The sequence below is a fragment of the Lepidochelys olivacea genome (genome assembly GCF_965140295.1).
Source record: "Lepidochelys olivacea isolate rLepOli2 genome assembly, chromosome: 7".
Taxonomy (NCBI): Eukaryota; Metazoa; Chordata; order Testudines; family Cheloniidae; genus Lepidochelys; species Lepidochelys olivacea.
In genome coordinates, this window is record NC_140417.1 from 64,579,315 (window position 1) to 64,597,495 (window position 18,181).

Consider the following 18,181-nt stretch of genomic DNA (forward strand, 5'->3'; position numbering starts at 1 on the left):
ACGTATATTTAAGATTACATAAATATATTTTCAAAGGTCCAAATTTGTTAGCAACTGAAATGAATTCAACAAAAGTTTTAAAATGTATTATATTTACACAACAAAAGTTAAAATACTGTCCATTGACACATTGGCTAATTGATCCAAATCAATGTGTAAAGCTTCAGAACATTCAAATTTCTCTTGTACCTGGTTTCAGTGGCCAAAACATTTAGAAAATAGTTATAGCCCTGTGGTCCTTAGTCTTATTCCAGTACCAAACACTGAAATACACAAAAATAACCTTTTAGCCATACAAAAAGGTGGTAGGTACATTAAAAAACAATTCTGGAAAGGCTAGATAGTTCAATGGCCAAATGAGGTACAATTAGGACTTATATGTTACACATATAGATCCCTTCCATAGTACTTCATTGTGAGCTACTACGGCTGGCAGCCATGCTAAGCTAAGCTAAGTGTGGAGGCAAATTACTTGGGTCAGCCATGTCACACATATGAATAACAGTAGACTGCCTAAGAGAGTTCTTTGAAAAAAGCAATAAGAAGGTTGGCCATCTCAAACTCCACTACAAGGATTGCATCAAGCGGCACATACAGTCTGCCGGGCTCAACTTAATTATCTGAGAGGATACAGCCCATGCAGGTGAGCCTGGCACTCTGCTACGAAGGAAGCAGAATGTGCAGTAGAATACCATTGTCCCAGTTTGGCCGACAGCAGGAAGGAACGTAGACACCAACTTGCCTCAGCACATTTCCTGAACCCTACATGTGGAAACTGATTTCCAGGCACAGTCATACTCAAATACAAGTGACAATCATTATAAGGAGATCCCACGGGCATGTTTATAAACCCAAGATGGATACTGGACACACTTTATCTCTGGTTGATTCTCATTTATCTTCCCTATTTTAATATCTAGTTGTTTTTACCTTGCCTATTTAATAATCATCATAAACACAAAAACACCCCCTCCACACCTGTACTTTTCTTGTTACAGAATGAACACTGCTGACTCTTTGTTTTCAATCTGTCTGCATATAAGAATGAAAGAAGTTCTGAAATCAGAGTAACATATTGTGCCAGATCCTCAGTTGGTTTAAACTGGTATAGCACCATTGACTTCAGTGAAGCTCTGCACATTTGCCCAGTTGAGGATCTGACCCATTCTGTACCAAGAGAAAGTGAAGAAAATATATAGCTAGAGGCAGGCTATAGACAAAAAATTCAGAAATTAATTTCAAACTATCCAGAATTTAGAACAGGATTTCAAATAATCCAAAGTGTAGGAGTATTTCAATCCAGGGTTTTAGTTTAGCCTGTTAAAATACTGGGATCATTTGCAAATTCTAGATCTGGGCTTTGATTTTGAACACTCCCCAGGATTGGGTATCTGTCATTTCAGAATTGTGCATCTGTATGTAGACATATTAATAACTTTATACGTCCACTAATTCATATGAATGATAATAAAAGAATGTCCACATCAGCAAAGTCAGTCAAGATCCTGCAAAAACTCCTTAAATTTCTCCTTTGTCATGATGCTTATAAAAATCTTCACAATGGTTAGGCCACTGGTACCACTGCCCACTGCATGGACCAACAGTATCTCAGTGTTTCCATGTATTCTCCCATCTGTCTCAATGTGTTGTGTATTGTCTTCTACTTAGATTGCAAGCCCTTTGGGGCAGGGACTGGCTTTCTGTTGTGTTTGTACAGCACATTGCACAGTGGGGTCCTGTAACAATAGCAGTCCTTGTGAGTAGGACCTGTTTGCTTTTTGCCACCCTCAGGAAACAAATGACCCAACATTGAGCTAGGAAAGAATGGAGGGGAATATTTATTATGGCCCCAATCCCCTCTTTGACCAGTCCTCAGGTAAGACTATTTATCTTCACTGCTCTAAAAGCCAGTGCTGAATGTACATCCCCAGTGCACACTTGAGCAGCTCAGAAGAGATTGTACCCCAAGGCAAAATCTATCCTGCTGTTTCTCCAGGAGTGAGGCAGCTTCCCACTCTTCCACAACAAGAGCTTTATGCTGATTGTGTAATCAAGCTCTACGTATTTTTAGAGTCATTTCTAAATAGAACCCCATTCATGTCACCCCCTCTTAACTGTGTTGCCCAAGGGGAAAAAAGCAGGTATTTGATTTAGGGGACATTTGCTAATTGATAGAATTAGTTCCAATTGTCATTAACTGCCTGGTTTTAGATTGAGCCAAACAGATGTAGTTTGTTCTTGCATGCATTTTCAGATGAGCTAATTTGGCCTTTCTTAAGTGTTCAGAAAGAAAGATTAGTTAGGAAGCTGGGTGGGGAATCTGCACTGGAAATAAAGCTGTTTTTTAATTTTATGTTTTACTTTTTTGTTAGAGAGACTCAAGAGACCACACCAGCATATTTACTCATTACTGAAGAATCTGATAGCCTAAGAATTAAACAGGACCTTTTCCCCCAACAAGTTGCTAGCTGCTCTGAGATACAAAACGAGAAAAAACTCGGCACATTCAATGGACAAAAGCTTGAATAGTCTAATTTCTTCCTTTCCAGTCACACACACAAAAAACTGTTTATCCCTTTGAATGCTGCAGATTGATTTGGCTAGTCACATGATAAAGGTTATCCTGACTTGAGTCCTCTAGGCACAGTTAAAGGCCCAGCCTCACAGATCTGCGGGTGCAAATGCTCCCCGGAAATCAATGAGAGTTGTACACTTCCACAATGTCTAGCAACAGAGAATCTCTTTTACCCCACAGTGATGACATGTTATACCCTTCCATAGCATGTCCAGTGTTTATTGGGCACCTAGTCATGTAAGTAAGGCCAACATGGTGCAACCAACAAGGATGATTCATTAGCTTAGCCACAGATGCAACCTGAAGGAGACCTCATGAGATGGATAAATTAGGAGAAGCCTGGCTTATTACCTTTTAAAGATATTCTACTGGTACTTGTGACAAAGCAATTTATGTAAAAGAGTAATTTACATCCAAAAGAAAAAGTATCCTTCCCAACTGATGTGTTTTTGTTGTGCTGAAGCTACAAATGCTCAATCTTTCCATTTCTAACCAGGGCTAACGATGGTATTACAAGCAACATTAATAGTTACATAAGGGTGTCAAGGAGGGGTTTCATCATACCTTTTCCCTTTTTGAATGTGTACTTCCTCCTTTACTCATTTATGCACTGTCATATCTAGGGATGATGACAGAATGCACTGCATTGCCCTGTTCCTATGCAGAATGAGTATCATGGCTTGAAAGAGCCTGCCCCAAATGAGCCCAAGAAAAGGCATTCAGAGGTCACCCTGTCATTTTTATCACTGCAGCTAAGCAAGTATAAGACATTTCAGACAGATACTACAAAGATGTATGTAATATAAGATCCTAGAGACACAAAAAGAGGATGCACACAATTAACCATTTCTGATAAAAGTCGTTAACTAATTTGAACCAACAAGGAATCATCTATAACTCTCCCCAAATAGTGACCAAACTTCAGATTCAGTGATACACATTTTCTTCTTTATTATTTGCATTATGGTAGTGCCTACATGCCCCAACTGAGATTGGTGCCCCACTGTGCTGTGCTTTGTACCTACATACAGTAAGAAGCAGTCTCTGCCTCAAAGAGATTACAATCTAAATAGAAAAAAATAAGTAAAAGGCGATAAAAAGGAAATACCATCATTTTACAGATGGGGAACTGAGAAGAGAAGAGATTATGTGACTTTCCTACAGTCACAGAGGAAGACGGTTGCATAACCGAGATTTGAACCCAGATCTCCTGAGTTCTAATTAAGTGCCTTAACTACAAACTCATCTTTCCTCTTCTCTATTACTTTACTGCACTGGTCTCCTGGATAATAGTAATACACCTTATCCATCGATTCAATTGCCCATCTGAAGAATAGCTGGAAAGTGACATAGTATGCCCCAAGAGAAGAAATTTAATTTTCCTCTGAATCATTTTTTAAAATAAATGGCAATGTTGCTACCTTCTTCTCTATCCATATATAGATACAATCTTGATATCATCAAACATATTTACATAGTGCTGTCACTTACCAGTGATAAATAGTGACAGTGGGATGAAAAAAGGATGCAAGTATCACAAGTATGACCATTAATATTGTTAAAAAAGCCACCTAGCCCCACATTGTGGAGTGTAATTATCAGCAGCTCTGCAGTTTCAACCGATCTATCTTGTTCATAGCACTTACTTCTCGACATAATGAAATAAATAGTTACATCAAAGAGATCAACTATACCTGAACTTAATGATCCTATCTAATATCTTCAGTGCTGTCAAGGAATAGGAACCAACAGCAGGGAAGAGACTGAGGATGGAGTTGGTTTGATTTGGGATATTGTGTTATATTTTGTATTTAATCAAAAAATAAGCCTCTCATAAAGATTAAGGAAGCAACAATCTGAAATTCTTTTATAGCTACAGGGCAAGCTGTAATGTCCAGGCCACCATGATGCAGAAAAGAACAAACCTCACTAACACTGTTGAGAATCAATTCAACCATTTTGAAGAGGAAAAATTGTCTCTCATGCTTTGTCATACATTTGCCATGAACACATATTAACAGACAACCCTATTTCACAAGGGGAAAAAATGATATACCAAGATGCTAAACATTTTAACTATATTAAACATGGAAAATAAATACGATTGATTCAGATTATTGTAGCTTCAAAATAACTTGTAAATATTTATATTTTTGAGCCATTAGAATTAGCAAGTTTGGTCCCTTTGGCATAATGTAGTTGTTCAATATAAATGACCAAATGTGTGGGATACTGCTGAGGTGCATGAACCTCCTATGAGCCGAATAAATACCCAAAAGGTGGAACCTCTGTTTACAAACTAGATGTCTAGTAAAAACAACAGGGAATGTTTTTACTATGTGCAATTTTTTCTAAAATAAATAAATAAATAAATAAATAAATAAATAAATAAAGCGTCTGTTAACCTGTCTCAATTTTTCCCAAGAAATTTCTGGTGAAAATACTCCAGCATCATCTCCCTAGTCCCACTCAGTTTGGGTTTATGCCTCGGTATAGTAATTGAGGCTGCACTGGTGGTGTTGATTGATGATCTCCTGGTGATAAATGAAGTTTTAGGGCCAGACCCCCACCTCCACACCAAGACTGCTTTGTGCTGCTCTGGGGTCAAACAGTAACCTGAAAGCCAGCTTGGGGTTTCCTCTGAAGCAGGTGAGTGCCTGGGTGGCATAAATCTGACTAGGCTGGGAGGCATGGCTGGGCATCACCAATGCTAGCTGTCAAAGGAGCCTCTAGGAAGCTCTTGCTGTCAATGTAACTTAGCAGAGCCATGAGGCTGTTCTAAATTGTTCCTCATGACCAAAATGATGCCCAGTGACTCAAGCATCAGGGAGCTACAAAGATGGTTCATAATTTACAGACTCCTATTGAAATCTGCAGCCAAACTCTACTCTGTAAAAAAAAAAAAAAGAATCATGTGACCTCAGTGGGGTTGCACGCTTGTATCCAAGGGCAAAATTTGGCCCTCCATAATCCCATGCTTTATTTACTTACTTTTAAAAATATTTTTACAATGGTAAACAAATGTTTGTTAATCCAAACCATAAACAGTAATTGCTCTAATTGCTGTATAGAGCAATATTTCAATCTAGTGCTGAGATCATGTATGCAATGAACAGGCATATCATTTCATTTTTTTATATAACTCAGAGAATATTCAACATAATAAAAATAATGGACCTATTAAAATATACCTTTCTGTATGGTTTTGATTTGTTTTCTCTTAAATCTTTTTATTGCGCAATTTTTCCTTCTTCCTTTTAAGTATTTACAGAACTATTTCTGTTACAACTGCATGTTATGCAACATTTTTGAACTGATTTTCCCTTGGTTTAATTTAGTGCCAAGAGCAAACTAAAAGATTCCATATGAGACTACAGCTATAAAACCAAAAGGAAAATATTAGATTTAAATATAACATTTTGAGGTTTATAAATTTATTTTGCCTTTAATGTTGGGCAGACAGTTTACATAAATCATTTGGCTGAAGATTAAGGTATAACAAGTGAAATGTGTGTGGGATCACCACCGATGAAGTTCATTTGTCTTTGACTGACCAAACATATACAACACATTAAATAACTTTCTAATCAGGTTAGGAAGAAGGGGGAACACACCTCCAACTTTTTTTTTAATACAGAAGTTTCAGTAAGATTTTTTGGCAATGTTCTAAGATGTGTACAAAACACCACGACTGATGTTTGCCTAAAGAATTTGTAAAGGTCTGACAGTTCTTAAATGTTCTAGAAAGAGTGCTACTTTGCAATGGAAGGAAAGGGACTCCCAGTTAGCAGTTTATGAACGTATTTCTCCCTTTCCTATACAGCCCTTCCTGACAATCCATATCAACACAGTCCACTTGCAGTTGCAAAGGCTCTGAGTGTTGTATTGGTTCACAATTTCCATCAATTAATGGTTACTGAGATAAAACAAATTTTTGTGTGTGTTGGGGGAGAATGTTATTTCAATTAAAAACAGTCAACGTCGTCTTGGCATTGATAGAGTGAGGATTTTGGTTTTAGTTAATATGCATCAATTCTCATGTGTTTGTTTTGTTCCAGATATTAACAAACTCAGAAATCTGAACTCCCTGATAATATCTACACCCAGTTACCCACATGAATAATCCATCGTTCCTGAGTAGTGATAGCAGAAATTGATGTTAACCAATATTAACTGTTTTCTCTCAAAACATTGATAAAACTATATATTTTTGTTTTAATCCTAAAACACTTCTGATGCAGTATCTGAATAGCCTGCTCATAAGAGCACAGACATGTTCTCTTTGCCTGTTGGCCTCCCAGAAACTGAACAACAGAAATTATGATCTATCCACGCATTGCACTATGCACAGCACAATAGTATCTAAGTGCCAGATACAACAAGAACTAGCAACATTGTTGCCTTGGTATAAACCAAATTAGGCAATCTTCCCATGATTATACTATACAACTAGAAACACCTGTTCAGAATCAGCAAGACTCCATCTGACTTCAATGGAAGTTCAGAATGCTGTAAACCCTCAGTGAAAGTCCTCAGAGCCTTGCAGAATGGGCCTGTAGGTTGTAGTAGAAATCATAAAGGATAACCCAGTGTTGATCAGTCAGTCCCATCTCATTACACTGCTGAAAAGGAGTGTATGAATGGAGGAAATACATTATGAAATGGAGGAAATACAGAATGGGTGGCTTAAAGAGGAACAAGAGACTGGCAGAACAGGTTGCTGGTGTCCCACTGAGCCTTGAAAGAGACACACGCCGATGGCAAGAGGGACAAATTAAAATCAAGATGCACAATTTTTAATCTTGCTTAATCGAAAGATCTACAAGATCTAGGTGGTACAGTTTCCTCCCAAGCCATGATTTTTACTTGTTGATGCTGTCCCCAATTTTCTCAGTGAAATCTGTTTAAATTTAAAGTAACCTGCATTGGGGTAGTGGTTACTGAGGATACACACATGTCCTTCCTGAGAGAGGCTGACTCACTTCTGGCCCTGAGGAATGCAGAAACTGAACAGAGGTGATGGCCTATACAAGGGGTCAAAAGCAAAGGCACAGAAGGGCCTGTCCCTAAAAAGGTGCCACAAGAAAGCTGGTATACGCCAATGTGGGTGCAGAGAAGCTCAACACCCTTGAGTGTGCCAGATTCTGGTTACAAATATTAGCAGCAGAGCAAGGGACAACACAGTGACCCTCAAGTGAACAGCAGCCCTAAAGAATGTAATTAAAGGAAGAGACAAGCACCTGCTTCATGTTTGTTACACTTTCTTTTTGGGATAAAAGGAGGAGAGTGGTTAACTTCAGAGATGCAGCATGTCAATGAACTAGAGAGAGTTCAGCAAAGCTGAGCTTGTGAAGACAGAGGAGTTAAAGTTAATGGTTTGATAAAAGAAGCAAAGGGTCTAATTGCACATGTTAAAGTGAGGAGCCCATGTTTGCTTTCATATAATTTACTGCCATATTGAAAAGCTGAATTCTTCTGACCACATATACTTACCTAAGATGGCTTCTTGCACTAGAGTCTGCAGCCCCTGAGGATCTGTGATGACTTTCTAGGTTTCTCACCTAGAAGTTTCTCACAGCAGCCTCAGAAACCCCTGCTTCTACCTCATGCCAAGAGAATAAATATCAGACGGCACTGCACCAAAGGCCCAACCACTGGAATGTGCACCCAAACTGGCAGTCCTCCTAGCTTCCCCACCTAGTACTCTAGGAAAACCCTGCCCACTTTCATGATGAACTTCAGGAGCCATGGCCCACCTCACATTCCATCTTGTACTGGCCCCTGATCACAAGCACAGGACTGGAAACTGGCCAACCTCTACATCTAGCAAGAATGCCCGAAAACAGAATAAGAGGAAAGGAACACTGACTAAGGCTATGTCTACACTACAGACCTTACAGTGGCACAGCTGTACCACTGCAGCCATGCCGCTGTAAGGTCTCCAAGTTAGCCAATCTATGCCGATGGGAGAGAGCTCTCCCGCCGGCATAATTAAACCACCCCCAATGAGCAGCAGTAGCTACGTCAGCAGGAGAGTGTCTCCCACCGACATAGTGCTGTCCACACCGGCGCTTTTGTCAGTGAATTTATGTCATGAAGGAGTGTGTTTTTGCACATCGCTGACCGACAAAAGTTTTACCGACAAAAGTGGTAATGTAGACGTGGCCTAACTCAGGTGAGGTCTTAGTCTAGTGAGATGGTACTGTTGCCCCAAAAGGGTGGGAACAACAGCACTACAAGTTTTTGCAAATAAAGCCCTAAGGGTCTCTTTGACTGAGGAGAAATAAATAAAGGAATTATGTTGTAGGAGGTTTGGGCTTAAGTACAAACACATGGTCCACATTTATTCTCACAGTGAGAGGTCCACTAGCCACTTGATGTAAAAGAGCAAAATGATCATTCTTTTTCTCTAGGCGCTTTGTTGCCATATGAGATGTATATAAATCATATTTTTATTTTAACAGCAGAGGCTTTCTTGATAAACATGTGGTTTATCTAAAAAAAAGAATTGAAATGGATTGTGCTTTGAACAATCATTTAATGGCCATAGATGTGCCAAATAAAAATAAAAACACAATTTTTTAAGAACCTGGCCCACTGCCCAATTTATAACAGAATTTGTGTGTGTATATGTATGTGTGTGTTTTACCAAACTGGTTAATGTGTCCCTATCTGTTTTGAATTTAAGCTGTGCTCTCTACTCAACCCCATGCCAAATTGAATCCCAGGCTAACACACTCTAATGAGACAAGACGTTACCTTTATGAATGACCTCATAGAGAAGAGGTTGGCTAGCATTGTCGAGAGGCCCGGTGCCAGGCAGCTCTGGGCTATGAAACCCAGCTTGAGTTCAGCAAGACAGATTGCGTCATCCCCTTCTTTCCAATTCCAGCTTGGGATATTTAGCAGATGGGCCTGAAGGAAGAAACAAAGGTAAAGGACTCCAAATACTTTCCCTGCATTCTGCTAACACAGGAAATATCCAAGCAAGTGACAACTAATCTTTTCCTTTAATGCTGGACTTCCTTTTCCTGTAGAAGGTAAAAATACGATTAGGGCAGTGATACTCATACCTCAGCGATCAACATTACCAAAAAGAGTTACAGTAATGTGAATTAATTGTTTATAAACATTATTCTCACAGGAAAATGACTGACCAAGTATTCTACAATTGGTTAATAACATAGTAAAAGCACAAAGTGTTTTAATATCAATGTGCTGCAAAAAGCCACGAGAGACACATTAAAGAGCCACTTGCAGCTTCCAAGCCTCAGTCTGAGCATCACTGGACTAGGGGGTTTAAATCAATATTCCTTCAAACCAAAATATTTCCGGTAGAGTTTTTGTATCAGGAACTTCTCCACTTTTACACCTTTCAGTTCAAATCTCCCAGCATTCCTCAAGATCTCATATTATGGTGACCTTCTGTCAACCATGGAAAACTGGATGGGAGGCTTTGTAAGGCCCATCAACAGAGCTGAAGTTGTTACATAGTTGCTATGAAGTTTTCATTGCACCTAGGTCCGTGTATACTCCCTCTTACAGCAACCTCAGTTACTCCCTGACAAATAAGAAACACACATAGACCCCAGAAATCAAACACAGGTTTTTAATCTTATCTAATGTGGAAATACAGTACCCCAATCACATGCCCACGAGCCCAGCCCTCAAACAATATGATATAACCTGTACTTTTTTGGTTTCTCTCACCCCCAGAATCAAATAAGCACAGAGCCTGGTGTAAGGAGTCTCTTTTCTCCGGCTTTTGATTATGGGACTAGTGCACAGTGAAATAGTGGATAAAAACAATCATCCAGTGTTGACTCTGCTCAACAAGTTATGTATATTGTTTTTAATACTATTCAGTATAGTATGTTATAATGGGTACTTCCATATATAATTGTTTTCATATCAATTTTTCCTTGGGAAAAAGCATTAGAAAAATATGTTTTGCCAAATTAAAAATGTTACAGAACATTCTAGAGGTTTTTATGAAATGCAAAACTCTAGTGGTCACTTTCATCCTTCTATCACAGACACACATATGCTGCACATGAACACAAACACTGAGTCCTTCATGCTTTCCTCCTCCTGATAATCGGATTATCACCATTCATCATTTTTTCTTCATTTCCTCATTCATTTTCATTAGAAATATAAAGAGAAAACATGTTTTTAATACAACATGCTTCCTGTTGAGGGCGTTTAAAATACAGAAATAGCATGATTCTGTTCCACAAAAGAAGGAGGACCAAATTCTGTATGTTAGCTGCCCTCCACTCATGTATGTGCAGTTAACTCAGGCAATAGAAATCACACTGTGTAAAACCAGGTGGATCCTGAGCAGGCCTAAACTTCTTTAGCTACAGTTATAAAAAGGCAAGGTAGGTGATGTAATATCTTTTACTGTACTAACTTCTGTTGGTGAGAGAGACAAGATTTTGAGCCACACAGAGCTCTTCTTCAGGTCTGGGAAACTTAATCAGAGTGTAACAGCTAAGTACAACAGAACAGATTGTTTAGCATAGAAGTTAACGTATGTTTCACGAGACCATTCAAAGTGAAATGAAGGTGCGGACCCCTTTGGAAATCTTAGGAATAGTCTGCAGACTCCAGGGTTCCACAGACTGCAGGTTGAAAACCACTGTTCTATAGTAATCCCAAACACTCTCCTATCTGTATAGGTAATACCAGCATCATACATGGTTTAGTGAATCAAGCTGGGCCTTATTTCACAGGAGATGTGTGCTTACAAGCCCAACTGAAATCAATGGGAGCTGTGGAAGCTCAGCACCCCAGGGTAACAAACATCCTAGGGTTTTGATAAGGTCCCTGGCATATGTAAATACAACAGAATTAACTCTTTAGTGGATTCCATGACAACTTGTATTCACATGTTCCTACTGAGAAAGGAAAATGCTTTCCATTTAGGCAGCTAAAATAAGTGGATGTGGGATACTGTGGTAGCTCTGAAGAGCGAGATCCCTTGGTCTTCTCATTACCTTGTTATGATACTGCAGCATCTGAGTGATAATTCTTATCTTCGGATGGTAATTCTTTATAGAAATTACTCTTAAAAAGAAAAGAAAGAAAAAATTAACATCTTCGACATTCTACCATTCTTCCTATAGTCCTAGCTTGTGGACCTGGTGTTTCTGAGCCTTTGCTTGAACATCCACACTGCACTGTAAACCTGGGTTTACAATTTCTGGACCTGGGTCTCACAGCCATGCTAACACTACACTACACACGGCACTAGATAGACCTTCTGACACAGGCCTACGGCTTGACCAGCGTCCACATTGCAAAATGACAGGGCTTGGACCCATACCACAGCTGGACTTGGGCTCTAATCCAACCCTCCCATCAGGGTTCTAAGAACCTGAGTCCTCAATGTTTGCTGACCCAAGTCAGACTGATTTGTGTGTGGATGAAAGGGGGAGTTGGGCTCCAACCTGAGACAGAGCCCAGGTTTAGTGTTCAGAGTACACATACCTTCTGAGAGCAACAGCTTATTACAGTAGCGTGCTGCCAGAAGTTGCATTGCAGGCATATGGGGAAAACTTACATTGCTGACTTATTCCCAAGATCAGAGAATAAATTTGTCCAATAAAGTTGTTTGAATCTCTTTTTGTAGGGAGGAGATTTGAAGAGCAAAGAGAAGAGTGTGATGCTCCCCTCCCACTATTAATTTCCCATTACCCACTGAAGTGTTTAATTAATCCAGTTTTATTGAATCAAACTCATTTATTGTGAGAACACAGAAGATAATTCTATTCCCAATAACACTTCTGCATTTTATTATATTAAAATATACTGAATCCGTTTAAGAACACACTAATCTGCATCTGGAATACTCTTTATTCTATGTATTGCAATTAAAATCAAACCAGGGTTTTTCCCATCACATCCCAAATGTGGTTATGGAAAATGAAATGAGCATAATTAAACCCTGCTCCTTCCACAGGCATCCCACACTCTAGGCACACTGGACTTCTCCACACTATCGAGGCCATCCCGTGCACTCCCCCAATTTAACTCCCTCTCTCTGGAAGCAATTAGTGAGAAGTTTTCAACTGTAACCGATGTGGGTATGGTCCACCTAGACACCAGCAATTTGCTGGTCAGAAATGAGAATGACAACCATATTTAAAACCTCTTCGGGTTACCTCATAATATTGGAGGCATCTTCAGCATCTGGGTCAGCGCAGTATTTATTGGCAAGGATTAGGCATGCATCTGCTGACTCTATCTGAGACACCGGGGGAAAAAAAAAAAGCAAACATAAATATAAATCTTTGTTTCCAACTTCTTCTCACAGCCACCGGCTTCTAAGAAATCAGCTTCTTCCTCCAGGAGCAAGAACAACAGTTTATAGTTTTTGCTGAGTATAAAGCTTAGGGTAAGCTGTAGATTTGACTCCTTATGATATCAGTGCCAATACTTACATGGAACTGATCACTGTAACTTTTCAAAACACTTTCCAAACATTATAGTGCTCATGGTAGGTAAGGACTTTAGTTATTACTACTACCAGTTACTAATGTTCTTTCAGAGATACCGAAAACGAAGTACCAACAGGTTACATGCCAAAGTTTTAAAATTCCATGTTGCAGGTCAGGCTCCTAAACCCATAGGGACAGAGACTGTCTTTCTGTTGTTTGTACAGTGACTATTACAACGGGGTCAGAGCTGTTTGGGTCCTTGGGCAATAACATCATAAAAATAACAGAAGATCACTGATTTTAGGGGCAAAGTTAATCTAGTGGCAAAACTTACAATCATCAACCTCTGGTCTGGTTAGCATAAAGTAGCAGATTTAAAATATAACAAAATTACCTTTTTTTCAGTACATTTGGGCAAATACCACACAGTAAAGCAGGGAATGGAAGAGAGAAGATAACCAGACTGAATTGTATAGCCATTACAAGGACATCATTTTATGCTGCTGATTGGAGCTCAGCTCAGCATATGTTGTATAAAAATGGACCAAACAGCTTTTGTAGCCAGCACAGGCAAAAATCCTAATTTCTGCTCACTAGAACAGCTTAACATTAGGCAAAGATCTTTACGATTTAAGAAGCTTGTTCACGTCCCATTAGAAAGACATGAAATGGGGTAATGCTGTATATAAGTTTGGTATCTTTTACTCTTCTGAACTTCAGGGTTTGCTTTAAGAGGATAAAATAATTTAGCATAGAATACTTGAACCAATACAGCCATTTTATTATAGTTAGCAAATATCTCAAATTGTATTTACTTTTTCAGGACACCAGACAATAGAAAAAGGGTGAAAAAATGTTTTCTAATTGCCCCTATGCAAACGTGCCAATAGTGTTTATAACATCAAGTTTTAAAATGTTAAACATTAATATTAACAACCATAGGACCTCTCCTATTAAAGTCAACTAAAAGACTCCCATTAACTTCAGTGGATGTTGGATTGGAGGTAGAATCTGCTTATTTAAGAGACGACAACTAGTAGAAATAAAGAATCAACAGAATCATTACCTTTACTCTCGCCAGGTCATGCGGATTGAGAACTGAACCCTGATAAAATTCCACCTGAGTGAAGTGTCGTTTAAAAAGAGCTTCCAGCTCAAGGTTAGGGGAGATACTGCATTGGGAGAAAAAACAAACAAGAAGTTTGCACAACATATCTGTCCTGTTCTTGTATTAATTTTTAAACTGTTTGAAATTCCATTGATACTCTTCTTGTGGGGTGAAAACAGTGGGCCTCACCTACTGTTAGCACAGCTCCATTCCTTTCACTACATATGTCCCCACTTACATGTGAATGTGGCCTACCAAATGGAGGTAAGACCAGCTTCCCTGAATGTAGCAGCTGTGACGGTTACAGGGTTAGCTGTTTTCTCTTATCTTGTGCTTTGCTCCTGCTTTTAAGAGTAAACAATACTTTGGTCTGAGAAAGCTGTCCAGTGGCCTGCATTAGCCACTCGTCAGAAGCTCCCAAAGGAAAGACTTGCAGATGCCTACCCCGGTCGAGCCTGTTGAGTAATCACAGTTGGCATGTAGGGTAAGAGAGGAAGACTCAGAGAACTCCACCCAGAACAGAGGAAGACATGTGGCCTAACGTCTGAAGGGAGTGCACTGAGAGAGACCAGAAAAGGGGACAGAGGTGCAGCTAGTCATGGAACCATGACAGTAGCTCTCATCAATTCAAACACAGTGAGGTGCGTGTAACTATTATAATTGATGTGTAACTATTCTGTCTCATTGAGATAGATGCAGTATCCATACTGCTTGGCACAGCTGAGATCTAGGAATCATACACAACAGCACAGAAAAGGTTCACATTGGCAGCTAGCATTATTTATCAACTCTACAGCTCCCAGGTTAATTAAGAAACACAAACAAACCTAGAAAATAGGAACAAATTTATCCATCAAAGATGTGCTCTTAGCAATATCAATTCATACATACAAGAACAACACTGAGCCCTAGAAACTCCTCGGCTTTGTTGAGTGAAAGGAAAATCTGCCTAGTGTATGGGCTGCTCACTCAGACCACACCACACAGTTATCTACCTGCACTTTGATGCAATTCCAGTCATACAGTCAGACTGTATAATTCATACAGTAGGTTAACAGCCACCAAGAGGACCTGATAATACCTCTAGATTGTATTAACTGTTACTAAGTGCATTCGTTATAATTTTGTCATGTCATTTTTGACCAGTGGTCATTTTCACATAAGCAAGTAGTCAAATGAAAAGTAATTCATAATAAAAATATGGCACATACCTATCTAGCTCTCTTAGTAACAAAGAAAGCATTTACTTGCCAGGTAAACAGCGTCAATTAAATAAAAAAAATGTTTACTTGCAGTTGTGTGTGCCTTTACTGCAAATGCACATGCAAATGAGTAGTAACTGCTTAGTCACCCATCCTGCGTACGGGCAGTTATCAGAGTTCTATAAACTATTGTTGAAAGTGCATATGCAATTGTGGGTGCAAGTTTGTCACACCTTTTTTTGTGCCAGAACCTTTGGAAATTAAGTTCCATGTGGTCATGTAGAGGGAAACTTCCCTCCTATCCTAATAAAATACGAGCAGTTACCAGGGGATATCAACTGTATCCATTATTCCAATTTAATGGCAATCTTATAAAATCAGCCAGGTAGCAACTCTATGCATTTTCAACTTCTGTTATCCAATCATCACAAATAATTCTTAACCTTTTAATCATTTTGTTTGACAAGAAGGAAAGTGGATTGCTTGCTGTTAAGTGTATTAATATCACTCATTCAAAAACAGCTCATGGCACTTAGAAATGCATGCTGCTCTTGATAGGAAAAGACAGTTAACACCATATTTCTCTCAAGCAAATAGCTATTTCTAACAGACTCTCCCTAAGACATGCCAATTTGATGTTGAATTGTGTGTAACGGGATGCTAGTGACAAACAGCAACTACCTTTAAGCAAAATTGCTGACGGGAAGGGCATTCCAAGCAACTAATGACTGGCTGGAGAAGTTGTGGCCCAGTCAGTCGTTAACTGCCAGGAAATACCTGACCTAAACATGATCACTAATATTACCAGATAACATATAGTTTGAAATAATTTAAAGCAATTGCTATTTCTATCTGTCTGCAGCATCACTATGCCTGTGCAACAGCATCTTGTTTTTGTAGTACTGCTGTTTTGCTAGCAGTCACAGTTTAATAGAGTAAAACCAGACAGCCCCAATACCTGGGGGTGACTGAACCAATTTCATAGATCTACGTGGATTGTATCATTCAGTGCTCATCATCTCATTCATTTTTACAATTCAGAGTGCATCCTGGACTTCTCCAAACTGTTCAGACTCTATGAGCAGCTAAAAGCAGCAGCAGTGTACCATGGAGCACTTCTTGTTACAGGATGATACCAGTCATTTTTCAAAATTTTAGAATCCAACTATCTTTTAACAAAGTCATCGGAATGGGATATTTCTGTTAATTTACATAAGATGTACTCATCTTCTGCAGGTTCGTAATCTCCCGAAGAGAAGATTAAATGCAGCAGAATCTCTTTTGTGATGTTTGTGTTTGGAAAAGCAGCCAGTTATGCACATCTTTAAGTAAGTTTCAGCATATATTTAAAATATATGGTTAGAATCAGAAAACACAGCTTTTCTGCAATTTAGCTTGCAACTGTTAGACAGATGAGGCATAAAAGTTGGAGATGGAAATAGATAGCTATGAATGGGCATTCCTAACATGAGTTCTCAATCTGCATCATAGATTGCATGATATAATCTCCATAAACTAAATTTAGAACTATCCAGGGCCAAAGAAAACTTCTGCAGTAGTTATTAATATGTGTTGAATATTATTTCTTATTTCTGAGTGTCATGCGCTCTTTAAAATATACTTATCTATAAAACTAGTGACATACAGTTGAGTGTTTCTTTACTATAAGAAGCATGAGTCTGAAGTCCAGTGGCTTCAAGTACCGGTACTATTAAGTATGCTAGTAGGTGGGAACAATTGTGGTAACCGATAGGAAATAGCTTATGCTCAAATAAATTGGTTAGTCTCTAAGGTGCCACAAGAACTCCTTTTCTTTTTGCGAATACAGACTAACACGGCTGTTACTCTGAAATAGGAAAACAAGATTTCATTCTCAACATTCCATTAGTTTCGCAATGTTGGCAAATATGCTGTTCAAATCAGGATAACCACAGATGATCTGATCTATCATGGTATTTATTTCTTCAAAAATTCAGATATATGTATTTAATTAATTATTCTTCATTAATTATCATTCACTAATTATTTAATTAATTTGAAATTTATTTAAACTATTTCTCTCTTAAAAGCAGCAAAGAGTCCTGTGGCACCTTATAGACTAACAGCTGTATTGGAGCATAAGCTTTCATGGGTGAATACCCACTTCGTCGGATGCATGTAGTGGTATTTCTCTCTTGTACAGCCTATTAGATCAAGGCTTCTCATTCTTTGTACAGCATTTGCTTCCTTAATTTATTAATGACATGTATAAAATATCCTTGGTCAGGCCTCCTCTTTTGCAGAGGCATTATTTTGAGAATGGTAGGAAGCATTTTTTTTTTAAGTGTCAAGTTTTAACTAACTAGGCTGGGTCAATCTGTTCCTTTTTTCTTCCGTGATGATTTGTTTCCACTTGCTGTTGGATGCAGAACAACACAAACACCTATTGAACAATGTACCAACTGTATACCAGACCAATTCAGTCTTTGTTGTGGCTTAGCTAAAATCAGTTAGGGCCAGATATCCCCCTTTGATGCGTACGGCTCTAAATGAAGTCAATGTGAGATCTTCCATGCACCTGATGGCAGAATTTGGGCCCAGAAAAGAAATGAAAAATTTCTGTGCAACTGCCTGGATGTTCTTGAGACTTTCTTATAGAAAGATATTGAGCTTCCCCTAGGAAAGACACTGATTAAGATTAATAATGGATACAAATATTTAGAAACTGATTTTTAGGCCTCAGTAATTTAACAAAATATTTTGCAGGGAACTACCAGATAACGTGCGACCAATGAAGAATAGCAACTGACAGCAAGACTGGGAAGTATTCATGGATTGACACTACACACTTAAAAAAGCTTCACTGGAAAAT

The 18,181-nt window shown here is 38.8% G+C and overlaps 1 protein-coding gene across 7 annotated transcripts in view; it reads right to left on the bottom strand.

The window, feature by feature from the left end:
* KCNMA1 (potassium calcium-activated channel subfamily M alpha 1) overlaps positions 1 to 18,181 on the bottom strand; it is an 841,792-nt gene that overhangs the window by 171,861 nt on the left and 651,750 nt on the right. For all 7 annotated transcript variants that reach the window (XM_084634497.1, XM_084634500.1, XM_084634499.1 and 4 more), the window contains exons 11-14: positions 14,087 to 14,192; positions 12,745 to 12,827; positions 11,578 to 11,647; positions 9,335 to 9,490 (exon numbers count right to left, since the gene is read on the bottom strand). In XM_084634497.1, the coding sequence (XP_084490623.1) occupies positions 9,335 to 9,490; positions 11,578 to 11,647; positions 12,745 to 12,827; positions 14,087 to 14,192 (415 nt within the window). The remainder of the gene's footprint in view (positions 1 to 9,334; positions 9,491 to 11,577; positions 11,648 to 12,744; positions 12,828 to 14,086; positions 14,193 to 18,181) is intronic.